The sequence below is a fragment of the Taudactylus pleione genome, unplaced genomic scaffold, assembly GCF_031769625.1.
Source record: "Taudactylus pleione unplaced genomic scaffold, aTauple2 ptg000116l, whole genome shotgun sequence".
NCBI lineage: Eukaryota > Metazoa > Chordata > Amphibia > Anura > Myobatrachidae > Taudactylus > Taudactylus pleione.
In genome coordinates, this window is record NW_028284518.1 from 28,513,962 (window position 1) to 28,531,982 (window position 18,021).

At 41.2% G+C, this 18,021-nt stretch overlaps 1 protein-coding gene across 1 annotated transcript in view; it reads right to left on the reverse strand.

The window, feature by feature from the left end:
* Window positions 1-18,021, reverse strand: part of LOC148524852 (UPF0489 protein C5orf22 homolog) — a 68,253-nt gene that overhangs the window by 15,836 nt on the left and 34,396 nt on the right. Inside the window, exon 6 of the mRNA XM_088471750.1 lies at window positions 7,960-8,099. Coding sequence (XP_088327876.1) covers window positions 7,960-8,099 — 140 coding nt within the window. The remainder of the gene's footprint in view (window positions 1-7,959; window positions 8,100-18,021) is intronic.

Sequence of the window (18,021 nt, forward strand, 5' to 3'; positions counted from 1 at the left end):
AGGGACAGTAATAAAGCTGACAGTTTAGAGAAGAAAAGTTACAGGCAGCGCTAGCACAGTCACATACAATGCAGAGAAATAATTCCTGCACTAACAGCGCTGATCACTCAACTACACAGACACAGGGCCTGGTAGGACACAGCGCTGCATACACAGACCTGAGCCACAGCGGAGGAGAGGTATGCGGGGGGACCCAGACCACGATGCTTCCTTACAGACTTCCAGCAGCGTTCACCATGCGTTGCAGAGAAGATGGCCGCCGAGGAGCAGAGAGAAGCTGGCCTGGGGGAGGAGCGCTGACACAGGACCAGTCAGCACAGTGCAGAGAGGGCTGTGTGCAGCGGGGGAGGCGCCGGCTGTGAGACAGGGAAGGCGCGCTCCCCTGGCATGCATTTAACCCCTGGGACGCCGCAGCGCTACCGCTCTGCTGCGGTCCGCTGTCCCAGGGGGTAGTGGAAAGCGCAGGTTCAGTACCTGGCTCCACGCTGCAGCCAGTCCCCAGGGAGCCCCCTGCCTGGGGACTTAGGACCATGTGACCAGCGGGGACCCACCGCGGGACCCCGCTGCTTACCTTTGTCCCCCTTGGATCCGGCCATGGTCAGGAACATCTGGGGTCACCGCTAGCTGTGACCCCAGATGCTCACCAGCATCCCCGGATCGGTACCGGCGGGGTGTAGGGAAGACAGCATGGACGTCAGGCTGACTGTCCATGCTGTACATCCAGATGTGCAGCCACAGCTGCACTGAAGAAAGCTTCAGGGGCTCTTCTAGCCCCCACTCCTACAGGTGCACCCGACGCCGGCCGGGCACCAAACTAAACTGAGGTGCCTTGGCCCGGGGTATAGGAGGGGGACCTAGTGCATCCTGGGAGGCTGAAAGCTTAACTCTTTGGTGCCCTGCGACTGACGTCACACCTATACCCCAAGGTATCCTGTGGATACCCTATGGACCCTGAAGTAGAAACAGGATTTTTGTTAATGGAAATTGCGGTACACAATAAAAGGAAGTGAACTGGTAAAAAGCCAAATAGAATCAAACACACAGAGAGGATATGTGACTGCTGTACTTCAGACACAGAGTAGTGCACTCCCCAGCTACACAAATATCCCTAAAATACACAGAGGACTAATGGGGATAGAAGGAAAGGGATCAATGTCACAAACCTAATAGCAATGAACTATAGAGCTGCTATACACTCCAAATGTTGCATCAAAGTGTCTGAAGGAAGTCTTTTAGCAGGCATTCCTCACTGGGAAGCACACCAAAGTAGAGGGGCTGAACAGGGATTACACCAACCCCAGGGACTGGCCAGAAAAGGGAAGCTGCCATTAAGTTATGGACCATCTTGTCAAGTGGGGCTTCTTGAAGTAGGAGGGTCCAGTGTTCTTTAAGGATGAATTAGAAAATAGGAATTAAGACGCAACAATAAAAATCCTACCTACATAAAAAGGACAATGCGTTTTGGGGAATTTATAAATTAAGAAACTTACAGGTGAATCATTAATATATACTAGTGTTTTTTCAATTTAATACATGGCTGTATCCATATTTATGAGAAAGCACAACTAAAGTCAAACTATCATTATTAATATTACCGCCATTGATATGTAAGGCACAACAGTGCTCTACAGTGCATGACACTGAAGGAATACAGAGTCATATGAAGTGTACAAAATAAATACATATGTAAAAAAAAAAGTAGGGGGTCTCCTAGTGAGAGCATATGATCTAGTGAGAAATTGACTGAGGTGAGAAGAGGAGCAAGTACTGTATGACAAGAGTGGGACAGTAGTGATGGTGTGCCACCAAGTATTATACTGCAGGTGTGAGTAAGCTAGGCTCTAGTAAAAAAGTGGGATTACAGAGAACATTTAATTATTTGACACTTGGAAGTAGTGATCAGGTGATTAAAACGAATTCAACAGGACATGTAGCAAAGCAATCTTGTTAGCGGTAGTCAGAAATGGTTGTCAGAATGAAGTGAAGAGCAAGCTTGAGGCAGGCGAAAAAGGGGTCAGAGGGAGAATTTTTAGATCAGGCTTGGGATGTTTGACAGGATTTCGTTATTGAGGAATTTATAGTTGGGGAGAATAATTTGAAATGAATACATTTGTTTTATTTCCCTAAATGTACAATTTTTTTTGCCAGAACAAATTGGTTTTTTTTTTATACAATTTGTAACAAGTACAAATCAATTATTTACATGTAGTAACGATAATATAAGGTGGTAGGTGCACAAGATAGAGTGATGAATTACTTAATTACAATGCTATGGCATTGGTAATCTATTTAAACATTCAAATGAACAATCAACTTTCTGCATTTAGGGAGATCTACAAGAAGAGAAGGGGGGAGGCATTGCTAATAACATATGCGAGGAAAGAAAATAAGGATTAGGAAATTGTGAAGGAATACAGTAGAGGAGGGCAGGGGGGATGAGTTGGAACAGTACATCTAATAGTCATGTGGTTTATGAGGTGCCTGGTAGCATGGTGAAATGATAGGAAAATAAGGATCCAATAATTTAGGGAAGTTCTTGACATTGTTATTTAGAAGATTAGTTCTATACACACTTCAAAAATAAACCAAATTGCAAATGAATGTTGTGTAAAGGTGGTGGTTTTCTTTCAGTTGCACAACATGGACCCGTTGATTCAGTATATAGAACATAAAAGTAGGTTAGTAAAGGACAAGGAGGAGATTAGCAAGCAGTGAAAAGAGTGGACAAGTGAAGAAATTGCCCATAGCAATCTACCATCATTTTATAAAATGTCCATGATAAATGCTACCTTAAAGCTGATTGGTTGTTATGAGCAACTTCTCCACTCTTTTCACTGCTATATACATTTTTTCCAACTTTAGAGACAGTCCTACAGTGCATTCCAGAATAAGCTAATTCTATGGCAGGAGCAGCAGAATGAAATAGTCTATATGACCACATTGTCCTCTGCACTGCCTTGAAGTGTTAATAATAAGTTTTGTGAACTCACTCTGGAACTAGGTAACTTCTAAGATGTTTTTTCTTTTAGCAACACTAATACCACTTCCAGACAGAAAAAACTCTAAAACCCAATTTTTTTCCATATTTTCAACCCCGGAAGGACCCGGGAATTTGCTCCTAACCCCCTTTCACACAGCACAATAGACTCGGGTAATTCCCGAGTCGACCAGTTTCAGACTGGGGCGACGGTTCATCTTTCAGCAGGACAACGACCCTAAGCACACAGCCAAGATATGTGAATGTCCTTGAGTGGCCCAGCCAGAGCCCAGACTTGAATCCAATTGAACATCCCTGGAGAGACCTGAAAATGGCTGTGCACAGACGATTCCCATCCAACCTGATGGAGCGTGAGAGGTGCTGCAAAGAGGAATGAGTGAAACTGCCCAAAAATAGGTGTGCAAAGCTTGTGGCATCATATTCAAAAAGACTTAAGGCTGTAATTGCTGCCAAAGGTGCATCAAAGTATTGAGCAAAGGCCGTGAATACTTATGTACATGTGATTTTAGTGTTTTTTTATTTTTATTAAATGTGCAAAAATCTCAAAAAAACTTTTTACACGCTGTCATTATGGGTTATTGTGTGTAGACTTTTTGAGGACAAAAATTAATTTATTCCATTTTGGAATAAGGCTGTAACATAACAAAATGTGGACAAAGTGAAGCGTTGTGAATACTTTCCGGATACACTGTAAATTGATCTCTTGGTTTTCTTGTGGTTTTTTGTTTTTTTTTACAGCAAATTCATAATGCAATAAATTGCAATTTAGGTACAGGGCTGCCCTATATTCCAGCGTACCCTGCCACAGATTTTAGATTATGGAGTGCTGCAACTGTGGCAGGTCATGTTGGGATGTGTAGTTACACAACAGCTGAAGGGCCACCAGTTATTAGCTAAAACACCTCTATGCATAGGCCCACCATGCTAGATGGGAAATAGATTGCAAGCTCCACTGTTGTGACTGCTGTGAATGTCCTAAATATTCCCATGACTTTGATGAAGAGTATGTGTGCACTATAGAAAGCACCCTTGAGCACACATTCTCCAGCACCATACAGAGCAGGCCTGGCCAACCTGTGGCTCTCCAGCTGTTGTGAAACTACACATCCCAGCATGCCCTGCCACAGTTTTCATATTAGGGAAAGCTAAAACTGTGTCAAGGCATGCTGATGTGTGTAATTTCACAACAGCTGGAGAGCCACAGGTTGGCCAGGTGTGATATAGAATTGTCACCTATACTATATTTTAATTATTTTGTTTAACTTTACAGAAATCAAAGTTTGGGCTGGGGTGGAGATCCCGGTACTCCTTATTGGAGATGCAGCGTACCCTTTGAGGCGATGGCTCATCAAGGGCTTCACACATCTCCCGCTGTCTCCGGACCAAGTTCTGTTTACCCACACTCTCAGCTCGGCCAGGATGGTGGTGGAAAACGTCTTTGGTAGACTGAAGGGGCGTTGGCGGTGTCTACTTTGCCCTCACCCTGGTGCCGGATGTGGTTGCTGCATTCTGCACAACATATGCGAGCTACAGAAAGAACTCTTTTTACCGGAGTGGAATGTTGTGGACTGTGACCTGTCTGATACTCCGGTAGAAGCAGTAGCCTACGAGGGTGAGACAACTAGTGCCAGTACTGAGGTAATCCGTAACACCCTCACTGCTAACTTACCTACTATGACAGTAGTAGACACAAGGGTTCTGTTGCAAACAAGTTTTTTTATTTTTTATGAAAAGGTCATGTACATGTTACCTCACATGTAACACCTTAAATATAACATGTTTCAGTTTAAAGCTCTTCTTTTAATATTGGACATAAATAGACATAAGCCTTTCATAACATAACCTTTACACATATATGCATTCAACAAGTGAAACTTGTATACAGAAATATGAAAAATAGTATAGCTACAGTTTCAGTGGAGTCAAGAGTTTGTGCAGTCGGGCAGTCTGTAAATTGCAATAGGGGAGGCGCACCAACTCTTAGAACTGTGCTGCAGCCCCACCTTCTGAACCGGCAGTGACATATACAGTAGATTTGGTTATATAGAGGCCACGCATGGCCCTAAGCTCTTGACAGACCTGTTAAGTGCAGGATACACATGAATGAGTAAAAAAGTAGGAAACACATAACTTCTTCTTTGGCTCTGTAGACCAATATTGAAAATAGAAGGTGTAATTTGTGTACATTACGTACACCTCCATATATACACGTAGCTCAGATAAAGGCCACACATCGCCATAAGCTCTTGACAGGCCTGTTAAGTGCAGGATACCCACAAATAAGTAAAAAAGTAGGATTTAAATAAAATAATTTATAAACTGTACTGCAAACATGAAATAGAGAAAACAAGTCTACAACGGTTATGATTAGTGATATGTGAATAAGTATGCACTGAGCCATGTGGAGTATTATTCCCTGTGCCATCTGAATAAGTATGTACAGTGCCATATTGATTAGTATTTCCTGTGCCATCCGGACTATTTTGCACATTGGCATGTGGAGTGTTAGGCACTGTGCCCTCTGGAGTGGTATTGGCATGTGGACAGCTACACAGAGTGACATGTGGAGTTTTATTCCCTGTGCCATCTGGATAACTATGCATTGTGCTATGTGGAGTAATACGAGGTGGATTTGAGGGGTCTGTTAACATAAACGGTACGCCTCTGCTATGCTGTTGGTAATTTCTGAAATGACCCTCAGAGTAGGCGGAGTATTCATTGGATAAGGGTGCAGATTGCGTAATCTAGACACCAGGCCGTTAAGGAAGGACATCTGTGCCTCTGTTTTCCCTCGAAATTCATTTGTGCATACCCACAAGCTGCGTGACAAAGGAATTTTGTAACTCTCATTGTCAAAGAAGCGCTGGAGTCGAGACTGCGATGCCTGGATATCAGCATCGCAATCTCGCAGCTGATTGACCAGGATTCTTGTCATTGTGTCTTTTGCTAGCTCCAGCTTTGAAGTTTTTTTTCTTCCACTCAGGTACATCAAAGACTAGAAATAGAGGAAAAGAAAAAAAAAATTGCAAATCAAATAGCAGTGATGTCAGCATATATATATATATATATATATATATATATATATATATATATATATATATATATAGATGTGCTTGAGGCCTCTCCCTCTTGCACAGTAAGCTTTACACTGCAACAGATATATTAGGAGTTTGGATTTCAGCATAGTGAGTCCGGGTACACACTATAATGGCAGGCAAACCGCACTATGGTCACATCAAAATCCCTTCATCACAGACCATTGGTGCTATTACCATGCAGGTGTGTATCCGCCCAAAGTTATTAGCACTCGTTAATAGTCATAAATGGTGGCCTACAATTTTTCTAATGTTTCCTACTGACATTGTTCAAAGACATGACAGGCAGGAACTGTATGTTTACAGCAACATTTAAAATTAGTAACGAGTCCAAACAACAATACCATTGTGCAATATGGACTATAATGTATAATTGGATTTTATGTATAACAAAGTGGGTGTATAGTAAATAAAAGAAACTTACTGTTCCTACGCAACGTCAGGGTCTCAGTCTGTGCAGGAGTTAGTGTCCCGATCGGTCCCTGTTCTGCTTCCACTTGCCTCAGCCACACCCTCAACTGTATTGGTGTCTGGGACCCCCATGGCAGCCATCAAATCGGTGTCAATGATCTCTGTGATATCATCAAAGAGCATTGGTGGAGTCAGTGGACTGGATTGGCTGTTCTCCGGGGTAACACTTTGTGAGGATGCACAACTGGACGGTGATATAGCAATGATATCAACCAGTGCAGAATTGCCTAATACTTTTCCGCTGGTTATGGTCGTGAACTTTGTTGCAGTACTTTTGGAGAGCTTTCAGTTTATTCACTACCTGCTGCTGGGTCCGCACAATGCCCCTTGAGGTGAATATCTTGGCTATGTTTGTGTAGACTGTCGCGTCCTTCACAATGCCAGTGATCTGTTTGCGGATCTCCTCCTCCCCTCTGACTGCCAGTAGCTAACGTATCTCCTCTTTCCAGTGCGCCATGCACTGGAAAGAAGAGGAGATACTCTCCTCTCCGGTCTTTTCTGCAGCACAATTGTGACATCAGACGCCAACACCACTGCCCCGTCCACTCAGGTAAATCAGTGAGACCCTGCCACTCAGCCAATGCCCCGCCATCTCAGCCGATAAGTGCTGTTTACTGTGACCGGAGTTAAAAAACCCAGGTCGGAGCATTTCACACAATCGGCAACCCATGTAGGACCCGGGAAAAACCCTGGGTCGAAGTCCCGGGACTTTGTATCAGAGTTGATTAGGAGAGCTTAAATCAGGCGTCATTAGGGTAGAATTGCTTGAGATAAGGTTTATATTCATTGTAATTTTATATGTGTATTTTAATGAAATATTTTAAATTTTTTAATAATTTTTTTTTTTAGTTTAATTCTATTTGTTACTAAATGTACACTGTTTAAGATCGAGTTTTTGACCTTTTCATTCTCTGCCATATTGCAATTCATATTTATGTAGAAGCGCAGAATCCATATGTATTGTTCAGTATAGGTAATTTTTATTTCTGTGTAGTAGCACAAACTCACAGAGGGATTCTGCAGCTGTGAGCTAATTAATAAGCAACCCATAGTGTTTATTTAAAGTGCGTGCACACAGCGCTGGAGCAGTTTTTTCTGTTGCTGTCATTGGGGTAGAATGTAAGGCAAGGATCTATTACCCCCTGCAGTTAGGATTGTAGCCACATGTATGCTCATCAATATACCATTTTATTTCAATGTACAAACTGTTTTCCAGGCTGGATATCTTAATCTTCAGTAAAAATGTAATTTATTAAAATATGTGCGTTTGATTTTTTTTCCCCATCTTACACTTTCCTGGATTTCGCATAATTTTATTTTCTGGTTATTTCATAAAACGTACAGAAGGGGGATTAACACAGTTTACACTGTTACAACATAATGGGTAGTAGTTACCTGGCTAATGTTATGAGAGTTGGTTTTGGCAGGTGTTTCAGTAAATGTTGCATGGACTGGACAAGGGCCTCAATCTCTTTCTCTGTGCTGACATGATGTGGAAGCTCTGCATAATCACATGTAAGACCAGCTTGATGGATCTACAGAAACAGAAAAGTGGGATAAATGAAAACAAATAAAAAAAAAACAAAAAACAAATAAATCCAAATTAATGTAAATATTTTTTTTGCAAGAATTCCCACAAGTCACTTGGGCTGCAACTGGAAGATAGAGTAAAAGACATGCCACAGTGCGTTACTGCAATCAATGAAACACAGTATGTAGCAGCGCTGTATGTGACACACTATGTAGCAGGATGATGTATGACACGTCAGTGTCCTTATACAGCTGCGACATTTACCAGTTTGGTGATCCAGTACCAGGGGTGGATCTAGACTTACTTTTAGGGAGTGGGTGCAGGTTTAAAACTTAATCCTGACTTACCGCCTCGCTACTCATGACTCCTCCCACATCCAGCACCCCCTCCTCCATTTTAATAAATTATGCTAAAATAAATAGTTCTACGTACCACAGGCTACATCAGTCCAAACCTACCATAGTAAAGAGTAAGGCACACATACATAATACTGGCATTCCACTAGTACCTTTACATTATATTATTTTTGTTTCTGTGGGATTTTTTTTTTTTTTGCTTTTAACAGGGATTTACATGAACGGGCCACTACTCTCTTATGGTACCATCGGTGGCGTAAGTTCATCCCAGGCGCCTGAAGGCAAGTTATAATTTGGTGCCCCCCTCCCCCGTCACAGCCGCTGACACTGTAACATAGCGTTTTGTATGCAAATACAGCCACAGTGGCACATAGAATATAGCCATGCCACATGTCATTTTAATCAGCAGAAACTGCTTGTGCGTCCTACTCGGATCGTTTCTGTGCAAATAAGACGCATTTGAAGGGAAAAATTTGGACGAAAAGATGCTCAGCGCTACAGAGTCACACTGTGCTCACATGTTGTGTGTCACACGGAGGATAGATGTATGTGGACACATCTGTATGCATTAGTCACAGATAAGATAGTGACCTGTATGGTGCAACTAGCATGAGGCTCAGAGTCCTCCTGATGGAGGCGAAAGCCACCTGATGTGGGGTGGGGAGCCCTCCTGATACCCCTGATGGAGGGGAAAAGCACCTGATTTGGTGGCTTTGAAGAATTTAAATGAAGATACTGTAAGATTACCACTGTGATGGGACTACAAATCACAAAATGCCCAGTCTACTGCCGACTTAATATCATAGTGGGAAGTAACTCCACCAAAGATCTGCCCCCCCAGACTCAGTCGCTGGTGCCCCCAGGCCCTCACCTCCCATGCCTCTAACCCACAGCTCTGTTCAAGGCATCCTTGGTGACATCCAGCTCCTGGAACAACATCTGCAGCCCTGTTTAACCTCAGTCCAGCCACTCAGCACTCTGCTGCAGGGGTCCATGGTTAGGGCTGCTGCCAGTGAGGAGTAGGACAGAGTTTTGGGGGAGTCGGGACTGGACAGGTCCATGGCTAGGGCTGTCGCCAGGGAGGAGTGAGACGCGGAGCTGTTGAGTGGATGCGCCGGGACTGCTGCACAGATCCAAGCCGAGGCTAAGGCTTCCGTCAGGGAGGAGTAAGACAGAGTTGTGGGTGAGGGAGGGCGCCGGATGTGTCACACTGACATAAGAAGCTTCTGAGGAGCAGCGACACAAATGAGTAGGGACAGGCTATAGAGGCGGCAGCTGATGGTGTGACATGGAGCTCTCCACTTGTGTATAGTGGCTTCTCAGGTGCCGGGAAGAGGTGCCATATATTGGGCAGCCATGACGGTACACTCCGGGTACATCGTTACAGCCTTAAGTGGAGTGAAAATATTGTGGGCAATGGAGCCCGGCGGTAGTCGCATCCGTTGTCTCCCATAGTTCTGCCCGTGGGTACCATCACACAAGCAAACAATAATAATCCTATTGATGCAGCCTTATTATTGGCATATAATACAACTTCGTGTATACAACATTGGCACAGGGATTGATTCCAACTGATCAGTAATCAATGATATATGTGGCTGCAGCATACAACCTGCTGTGGAGGAAGGGGGTAGACACTGTACTGCTGTGGGCTGGAAAGTGATCATAGCTACACTGCTATAGGCAGAAAGGGGTTGAAAAGGTGTGTTCGGGTAAGCAATCTCCCTGATTTGTCACTGACCACTGCTGCCCTAGAGTGAAGATGTGGCTCTCCATTGCCTTAAACATTGCTGCTGCTCAGCCCAGTCAGCCACTGATCGCAAGTTTGAAAAAGGAGCCTTCCTTGGTGCCTACTGAGCTGTGATTGTCTCAGCTGAGAAGGCATGTGACATTGTCCACTATTCAATGGGGAGGGTATCCAAAGCCTGTCAACGTCTCCTCCTTCTCCTACACTGTACTACTGATATGATAAGCTGTCTATGCCGAATAGTGTGCAAGTACGATCTATATATCTATACATATCTATATCCATCTCTCTCACCAAACCATGGTGACTCCATAAGGACTTCAAAGTCATACTTTCATCTCTGTGATAAAGTAAAAATTTATGTTTGTTTATCTTTTGGTTATTATTACTTATAGTCTTCTTGCTCAAACTACTAGACACTGGAACAAATTAGCTGGTTTGTTTTACATATGGTTGTATCTGTGCAAATAGAACATTTTGTTTCTCTCCAAAGTATTCACGTGAAAGGGGACTGAACGAACAGATTCTCTTTATTATTATTTTTTTTACAATAGTGACAGATAATTTCCGAACACTGGACAATAAAAGTGAATGATATGAATGATTAAGATATTGTTCAACGATATATTGTACTCTGTATATTGTGTATATATTATCAAATATAGCGCAAACATAGGACATTTGTACAGACATACACACACATATATATATATATATATATATATATATATATATATATATATATATATACACACACACACACACACACACACACATACATACATACATACATACACATATACATACATACACAAATCATACATTCACTCATTATACAGTCAGGTGCATAAATATTGGGACATTGACAGAATTTTAAGATTTTGGCCTCTATTCACCACCACAATGGCTTTGAAATGAAACAAACAAGATGTGATTTAACAGCAGACTTTCAGATTTAATTTGAGGGTAATTACATCCAAATCAGGTGAACGGTGTAGAAATTACAACGGTTTCTATATGTGCCTCCCACTTTTTAAGGGGCCAAAAGTAATGGGACAAACTAAACAATCCTAAATCTAACTTTCACTTTTTAATACTTTGTTGCAAATCCGTTGCAGGCAATTACAGCCTGAAGTCTGGAACACATAGACATCACCAGACGCTGGGTTTCATCCCTGGTGATGCTCTGCCAGGCCTCTACTGCAAATGTCTTCAGTTCCTGCTTGTTCTTGGGGCATTTTCCCTTCAGTTTTGTCTTCATCAAGTGAAATGCATGCTCAATCGGATTCAGGTCAGGGGATTGACTTGGCCATTGCATAACATTCCACTTTTTAGCCTTAAAAAACTCTTTGGTTGCTTTTGCAGTATGCTTCGGGTCATTGTCCATCTGCACTGTGAAGCGCCGTCCAATGAGTTCTAAAGTATTTGACTGAATATGAGCATATAATATTGCCCGAAACACTTCAGAATTCATTCTGCTGCTTTTGTCAGCAGTCACATCATCAATAAATAAAAGGGAACCAGTTCCATTGGCAGCCATACATGCCCACGCCATGACACTACCACCACCATGCTTCACTGATGAGGTGGTATGTTTTGGATCATGAGCAGTTCCTTTCCTTCTCTTCTCTTCCCATCACTCTGGTACAAGTTGATCTTTGTCTCATCTGTCCATAGGATGTTGTTCCAGAACTGTAATGGCTTATTTAGATGTTGTTTGGCAAACTCTGATCTGGTCTTCCTGTTTTTGTGGCTCACCAATGGTTTGCATCTTGTGGTGAACCCTCTATATTCACTCTTGTGAAGTCTTCTCTTGATTGTTGACTTTGACACATATACACCTACCTCCTGGAGAGTGTTCTTGATTTGGCCAACTGTTGTGAAGGGGTTTTTCTTCACCAGGGAAATAATTATTTTGTCATCCACCACAGTTGTTTTCCGTGGTCTTCCGGGTCTCATGGTGTTGCTGAGCTCTCCGGTTCGTTCTTTCTTTTTAAGAATGTTCCAAACAGTTGATTTGGCCACACCTAATGTTTTTGCTATCTCTCTGATGGGTTTGTTTTGATTTTTCAGCCTAATGATGGCTTGCTTCACTGATAGTGACAGCTCTTTGGATCTCATATTGAGAGTTGATAGTAACTGATTCCAAATGCAAATGTCACACATAGAATCAACTCCAGACCTTTCACCTGTGTGTCTGCTGCTCCTTCTCACCCATCTGCCACTCTGCCCCCTCTCACACCCACTCTGCCCCTCTCTACATGCTGCTCTGTCCTGCGCTGCCACCATCTCTGCCTGCTGCTCTATCCGGCTCCAGTCCACCCCACCATCATACTTACCTCGTTGGTGGAGGCGCATTCCTCATTCTCTCCTGCTAGGCTAGGGTTTGTCCCATCCCCTTAGCAATGAGAGACATTAGGGTGTGCGCATCGGCTCACACTGCGCATGCAAGTTGGAGATGGGACAGACCTGCAGATTATATATATTATATAGATATACTGAATATCTATCTCATGTACCGTGGATAAACCATTTAAATCAAACCAGCAGCTTTATTAATCAGCAAACAGTTGTGGCCAATTCTGAAGTAGGACCCTCAGTTGAATCTTAGTGATCTTATTCTTGTGTCCTGTTACTCTAGTGGCAGGAATGTTGGGGACCAGGCCATGAAAACAGGCATTACAAATTTGGTTATTGAGAGGCCCTCCTCTCATTTTTTACGTAGAAAAAGGTTTTATTTTAAATGTTTGAACTGTCTGACATGTTGCAACCTAATTTCGGTTAATATTTTCAGTTATCATTCAGTGATAGCAGATTATTATTTTTTTGTTAATAATCACCTTATTTGTTTCTCAAAATTTGTAGTTTGATTACATACCCATGTGGTTTTCGTTATCTCAACAAGACCAAAAAAGTTTAAAAGAACAGATGGCCCTTCATACATTGTCCGTCCATTCTGCTATTACTAATACCCCTTTCACACACGTGAACGCGCATCAACCCATCCACATTTGTGTGAATGCAAACAACACCTTTTAGTCTGAAAGCTGTATAAAGGAACCAGTGAACAACCGGTTGCGAGACACTATTTGCAGATGGAGCATAATTTATCAGCACTGTTATATGATCATTGATCAGGTCCCATTTTCAGTAAGATGGGGTGACTGATCAAAGAAATTGCTATGCTGTGAATATACAGGTAAGTGATTTCATAAACTGGGTACTTTATACTGTAATGGAATTACTGAAACACCGGGCCTACATTGTTTGTTATACTTTATTTTGAATATAGGTTTTTATATATATTTATTTTGCATACATGTTTTGGCTCTCAGAGCATTATTACCATCAGTCCGGATGGGACTGTCTTGATGGTCAAATCATGTGTACTGGATGATTTTTCTGTATATTTATGAATGCAATGCAGATCGTTGCATTAATTGGGTTATAGGTGTATGAGTGTGTATTTACTTGATGGTTTTCATCCTAGGGCCGAGAACCCTCCTCCCAGGAAATACTTTGTTCCTCAGACCCCTAAACTCCTACGCTAGGCTCACTGCTCTAAATTCTCAGGTAACCATGGAATAAAGGCAGTCTCTAGTAGTCATTGGTGGCCTACTAGGATACGTAATATCAAGAAATTTCTCATGGTCTGCTCCAGTGTCCAGCATGAGATAGCTCAACAGCATCCTACATATACATTATTACCCCTCTTTTCCAGAAAGTCCATGGCACCATATTTTCACAGATTTTTATTAGAGACCTACTTTCCATCAGAGGGTTCTCGGCCATTTAGGACATGGTTGATCGTTTTTCCAAAGAGGGTTTCAAATTACTTCTCAGTGCATCTGTTTTAGCTGCTTTACATGGTGTCCCAAGGAGATGGTCTCAGACTGAGAAGTACAGTTAGCAACTAACTTCTGGAGGGCCCTCTGTAAGAATTTGAGTCTCCCTATATTTTTCTTCTGGATACCACACTCAGAGCAATGGAAAAACAGAAACAGTGAACCAAGACCTCAAGATTTTCCTCCGCATGATCATCTCTGAGAGACAAGACAATTGGGCATTCCTTTTGCCTTAGGCAAAAATGTGCCCTAATAACCTCTATAATTAAATATCCAGTCACTCCCCATTCTTTATTCTATTTAGGCATCATCCCTTTTATCTTCTTTTCTCTCCAATTCCTCCTCCAGGAAATTATCTGATATTTGATGAGACACATCAACTTAAAGCTAGCTTACAATGCTAAAATTTGCTGATCTTAAAATAGATGAGAGTCTGGCTTTACACTAGAAACCTTTGTTTAAAAGTCCCTAGCATGAGACAGGCCCCGAGGTTAATTTACGGTTTTAAGATCATCAGCATAATCAACCCAGTGACTGTTAAACTCGAGCTCCCACCTTCCTTGAAATTTCATCATTTCTTTCACATCCATCTCTCCTTATTGAAGCCATTAGTTCTCAATAACTTCACTACTCGGTTAGCACCTCCTGCTGCTGTTTAAATGGATGATGGTCCAAAGTTTGATTTAGAGTAAATATTAGATCCTGTTAACCAAGTTCTTGGAGAATTGGATGGAATATGGCCCGAAGGAAAGACCGATAGTCAGATATCCATGCTCCCCTCCTGGGTACAACAATTCAGGAAAAATGTTTTTAAAAAATAAATCCTGATTGGAGAGTCCGGTATTAACCCCTTAGATGAAGGAGTAATGTCACAATTCTTACCTTGGGGTTAGATGACTCTTCCCAGGATTGAATTCCTGTTTTTATACTTTGTGGTCATGCGACTCCTGCTCATTTGAGCTCTGACATCACAGGGTGAAGTTTGCTCATTTAGCCTATTTAAACTTCTACTCCAGCATTTACTTTCTGTATCCTAATACCTGTTGAATATTTTGGCTTGCTCCTGGTTCTCGTGCGTCCTACTTTGGTCTCTGTCTCTGTTTTTTTGATCCAACTATTCCTCAGATTATTGGTTCTGCATTGTACTACTGTACTGTATTGACCCTGGCTCTACAACCATTTACTGCTGTTGTCTAGCACGCACCACCTTAAGAGCAGTCTGCTGGGACCATGACCTTTTCGCTTGTCACAACAACGTCTATCACCCCTTGCAAGGGACTCTGGAGATAACCGGCAGCGGCTTATACCCCTCACCCAGTAGTTCGGCAGTGGCAATCTTGATTGGTTTGAAATGCTACTGCTTCCAATGACTGTGGCACTATTCTTTTATGTCTTCGACAGACACTTTCAAAAGTCAACCTTGCATTCATTCTTGATAATCTTAGCTTTTGTGAGGTACTATCCTCTCCTGTCTTACCTCCCATCTCTACAATTGCTCCTCCAGAGTATTTTCTTAATGCACCTGCATCCCAATCTTTTCCTCTGTCGGGATCCCCCAACCCTGTTAACTGAATGCTTTTTTTTTTTTTTTTTAATCCCTCTCTCTTGGTCAACTCATTCACTCATCAGTCTCCAGTATCATCGCAACGCTAATGACATTTTACTGTCCCGTGACCTCTACCCTCCACTTGTATGGCTGAATGCTACATCAAGCTCAACTTAACTAAAACTGTGCTAATCTTTATGCTGGCCAATGTCAAACCCCTCCTCCCATTTTTCCCTGATCATCAAGCTTGCTACCCATGAGGTCATCATTGCACAACCTTGTTGTCGCCATATACATAACATTGCCTTGGTCTGCCTTTTCTTCTCCACAGGTCAAGTTCCTTTTCCATGCTTTTATTATTTCCCACTTTGTGTACTACAATCTCCTCCTCTCTGGCCTGCCTGTCATCCATCTGTCCTCCTTACAGTTGTTGAAAATATAAAAAAAAAAAATGGGGAATCTGTATATGGTGCACAAGTAGTAAAATATAACTTATACAGTCATTTAAAATAATTTTTGAAGTAATGAATAAAGCAAATCAAAATATATTAAAAAGGATAGTAAATAGTGTGTCAGATAGAAAATCTAGTGAGTCAAAATAAGAGTATAAACCTCTTTTATGCAGTTAAGTGTCTGTCAAATAACTCCAAGTTTCAAGGGGTTAAATCAATTCCCTGATATAAATGTCTCAACTCAATATAAATCTCATTCAATTGAGTATCTATTGATGTGATATTTATCTTAATTCAGAATCTAGGGTGTGTAAATAATCTCTGGTGACCTAAAATTGTTACTCAGGATTCTCATAACAATGCAACAGTTGCTAGCTAGCTGCAATGTATCTAATTGTAACAAAATAAGGTAGTTATGAATTTCAGCAGATATATTATCCCAGTGTTATTTGTTCACCCTGTTTTACATATAGGTACATTGTAGTAATCTTAAAATCATTAACACAACACAATGGCTTTAATGCAAGTGGTGAAATTATATAAAATGATCAGCATTAAGATTCTGATATGGTGTATAGCCTGTGTCATTCACTCTGTGAGCTGGGCTATAGATTAAATAGAGGGGTTATAGTTTTTATTCCCTCTTCCCTATGCTCATATATATTCTAACTCTGTGCTTCTATAGCACATTAAATGTCTAAATATTAATTTGTTGACACGATCACAAATCGCTTCTGGCATGTGGAATAACACAGATATCTGTGTTTATATATGACCACCGTAAAATCCTATGTTAAATCTCTCCCTCTCTATTCCTTTCTAAAATACAAGTGGGAGCAGTAATTGTCACATAATCATTGCGGTGAACAAGGTCAGCAGTCCAGCCAGTGATTCGGCTAACACCTTATATATCACACAACAGTTGTTTTTAGTGAGACATGACAGACTCGGCTAGTGCCGACGTATGTTTCGCATAGACAGCTTTAACAAGGCAACCTGAGCCAGAACACAGAGACTCCTTAAGTACGTCCTTCAGCCAGCCACATATCAGTGCAAGTCATTTGAACCAGATTAAGGTGCTATGTCCATTGGTATCGATGCGGTGCATTTTTTATAATGAATACATAATTGGCTTCACTAAATAATGATGAATATTTTTATGTGTTTACCATTTAATTTAAACACATGGAACTTTTTATACATTTTCATTTTTTTATTTATAAGACGGGTTATTATTAAGGCACATCGTAAATTTTTCCATAACATTATATTAAATATTACACTGTTAAATAAAATACACAGGTGATTCATCAATATCTAAATTATGTTCATGAATAAATATATATATGAGATATTAGTTGTTTTATTATCATATTTAGATTAGTTATCTGAATTTAATTACAATTAATTTATTAGATTTTTGATGATTATATTATATATTTTGACATTATTTATAGATTTTTTTTCATCAATTTTTGTGCCTAATTATTATAATATATTTTGTAATATATAGATTTTCATATGTATTTGGGGATGTTATTAATCATTGACTAGAGTGGTAGGATATATACATATATATATTTTAATATTTAATTTATTATCTATAGGATTTAATAACAATGTTCTAGCTCAGATCGGGATAATCTCCAAATAAATACTGATAGAGTAGATGAGAGGCATTGCCAGCAATGGTAGGTAAGCACAGGTATAGTCAGGCTGGCTCCATCTAATCCTGGAGTAACAGGTAGGCAAGAGTTAACGGAGTGATGACCACATCGATGCCAACGGACATAGCGCCTTAATCTAATTCAAATAACTTACACTGATATGTGATTGGCTGAAGGACGTACTTAAGGAGTCTGTGTTCGGCTCCGGTTGCCTTGTTCAAGCTGTTATTCCACATGCCAGAAGCTATTATGATCGGGTCAACAAATTATTATTTAGACATTTAATGTGCTATAGAAGCACAGAGTTAGAATA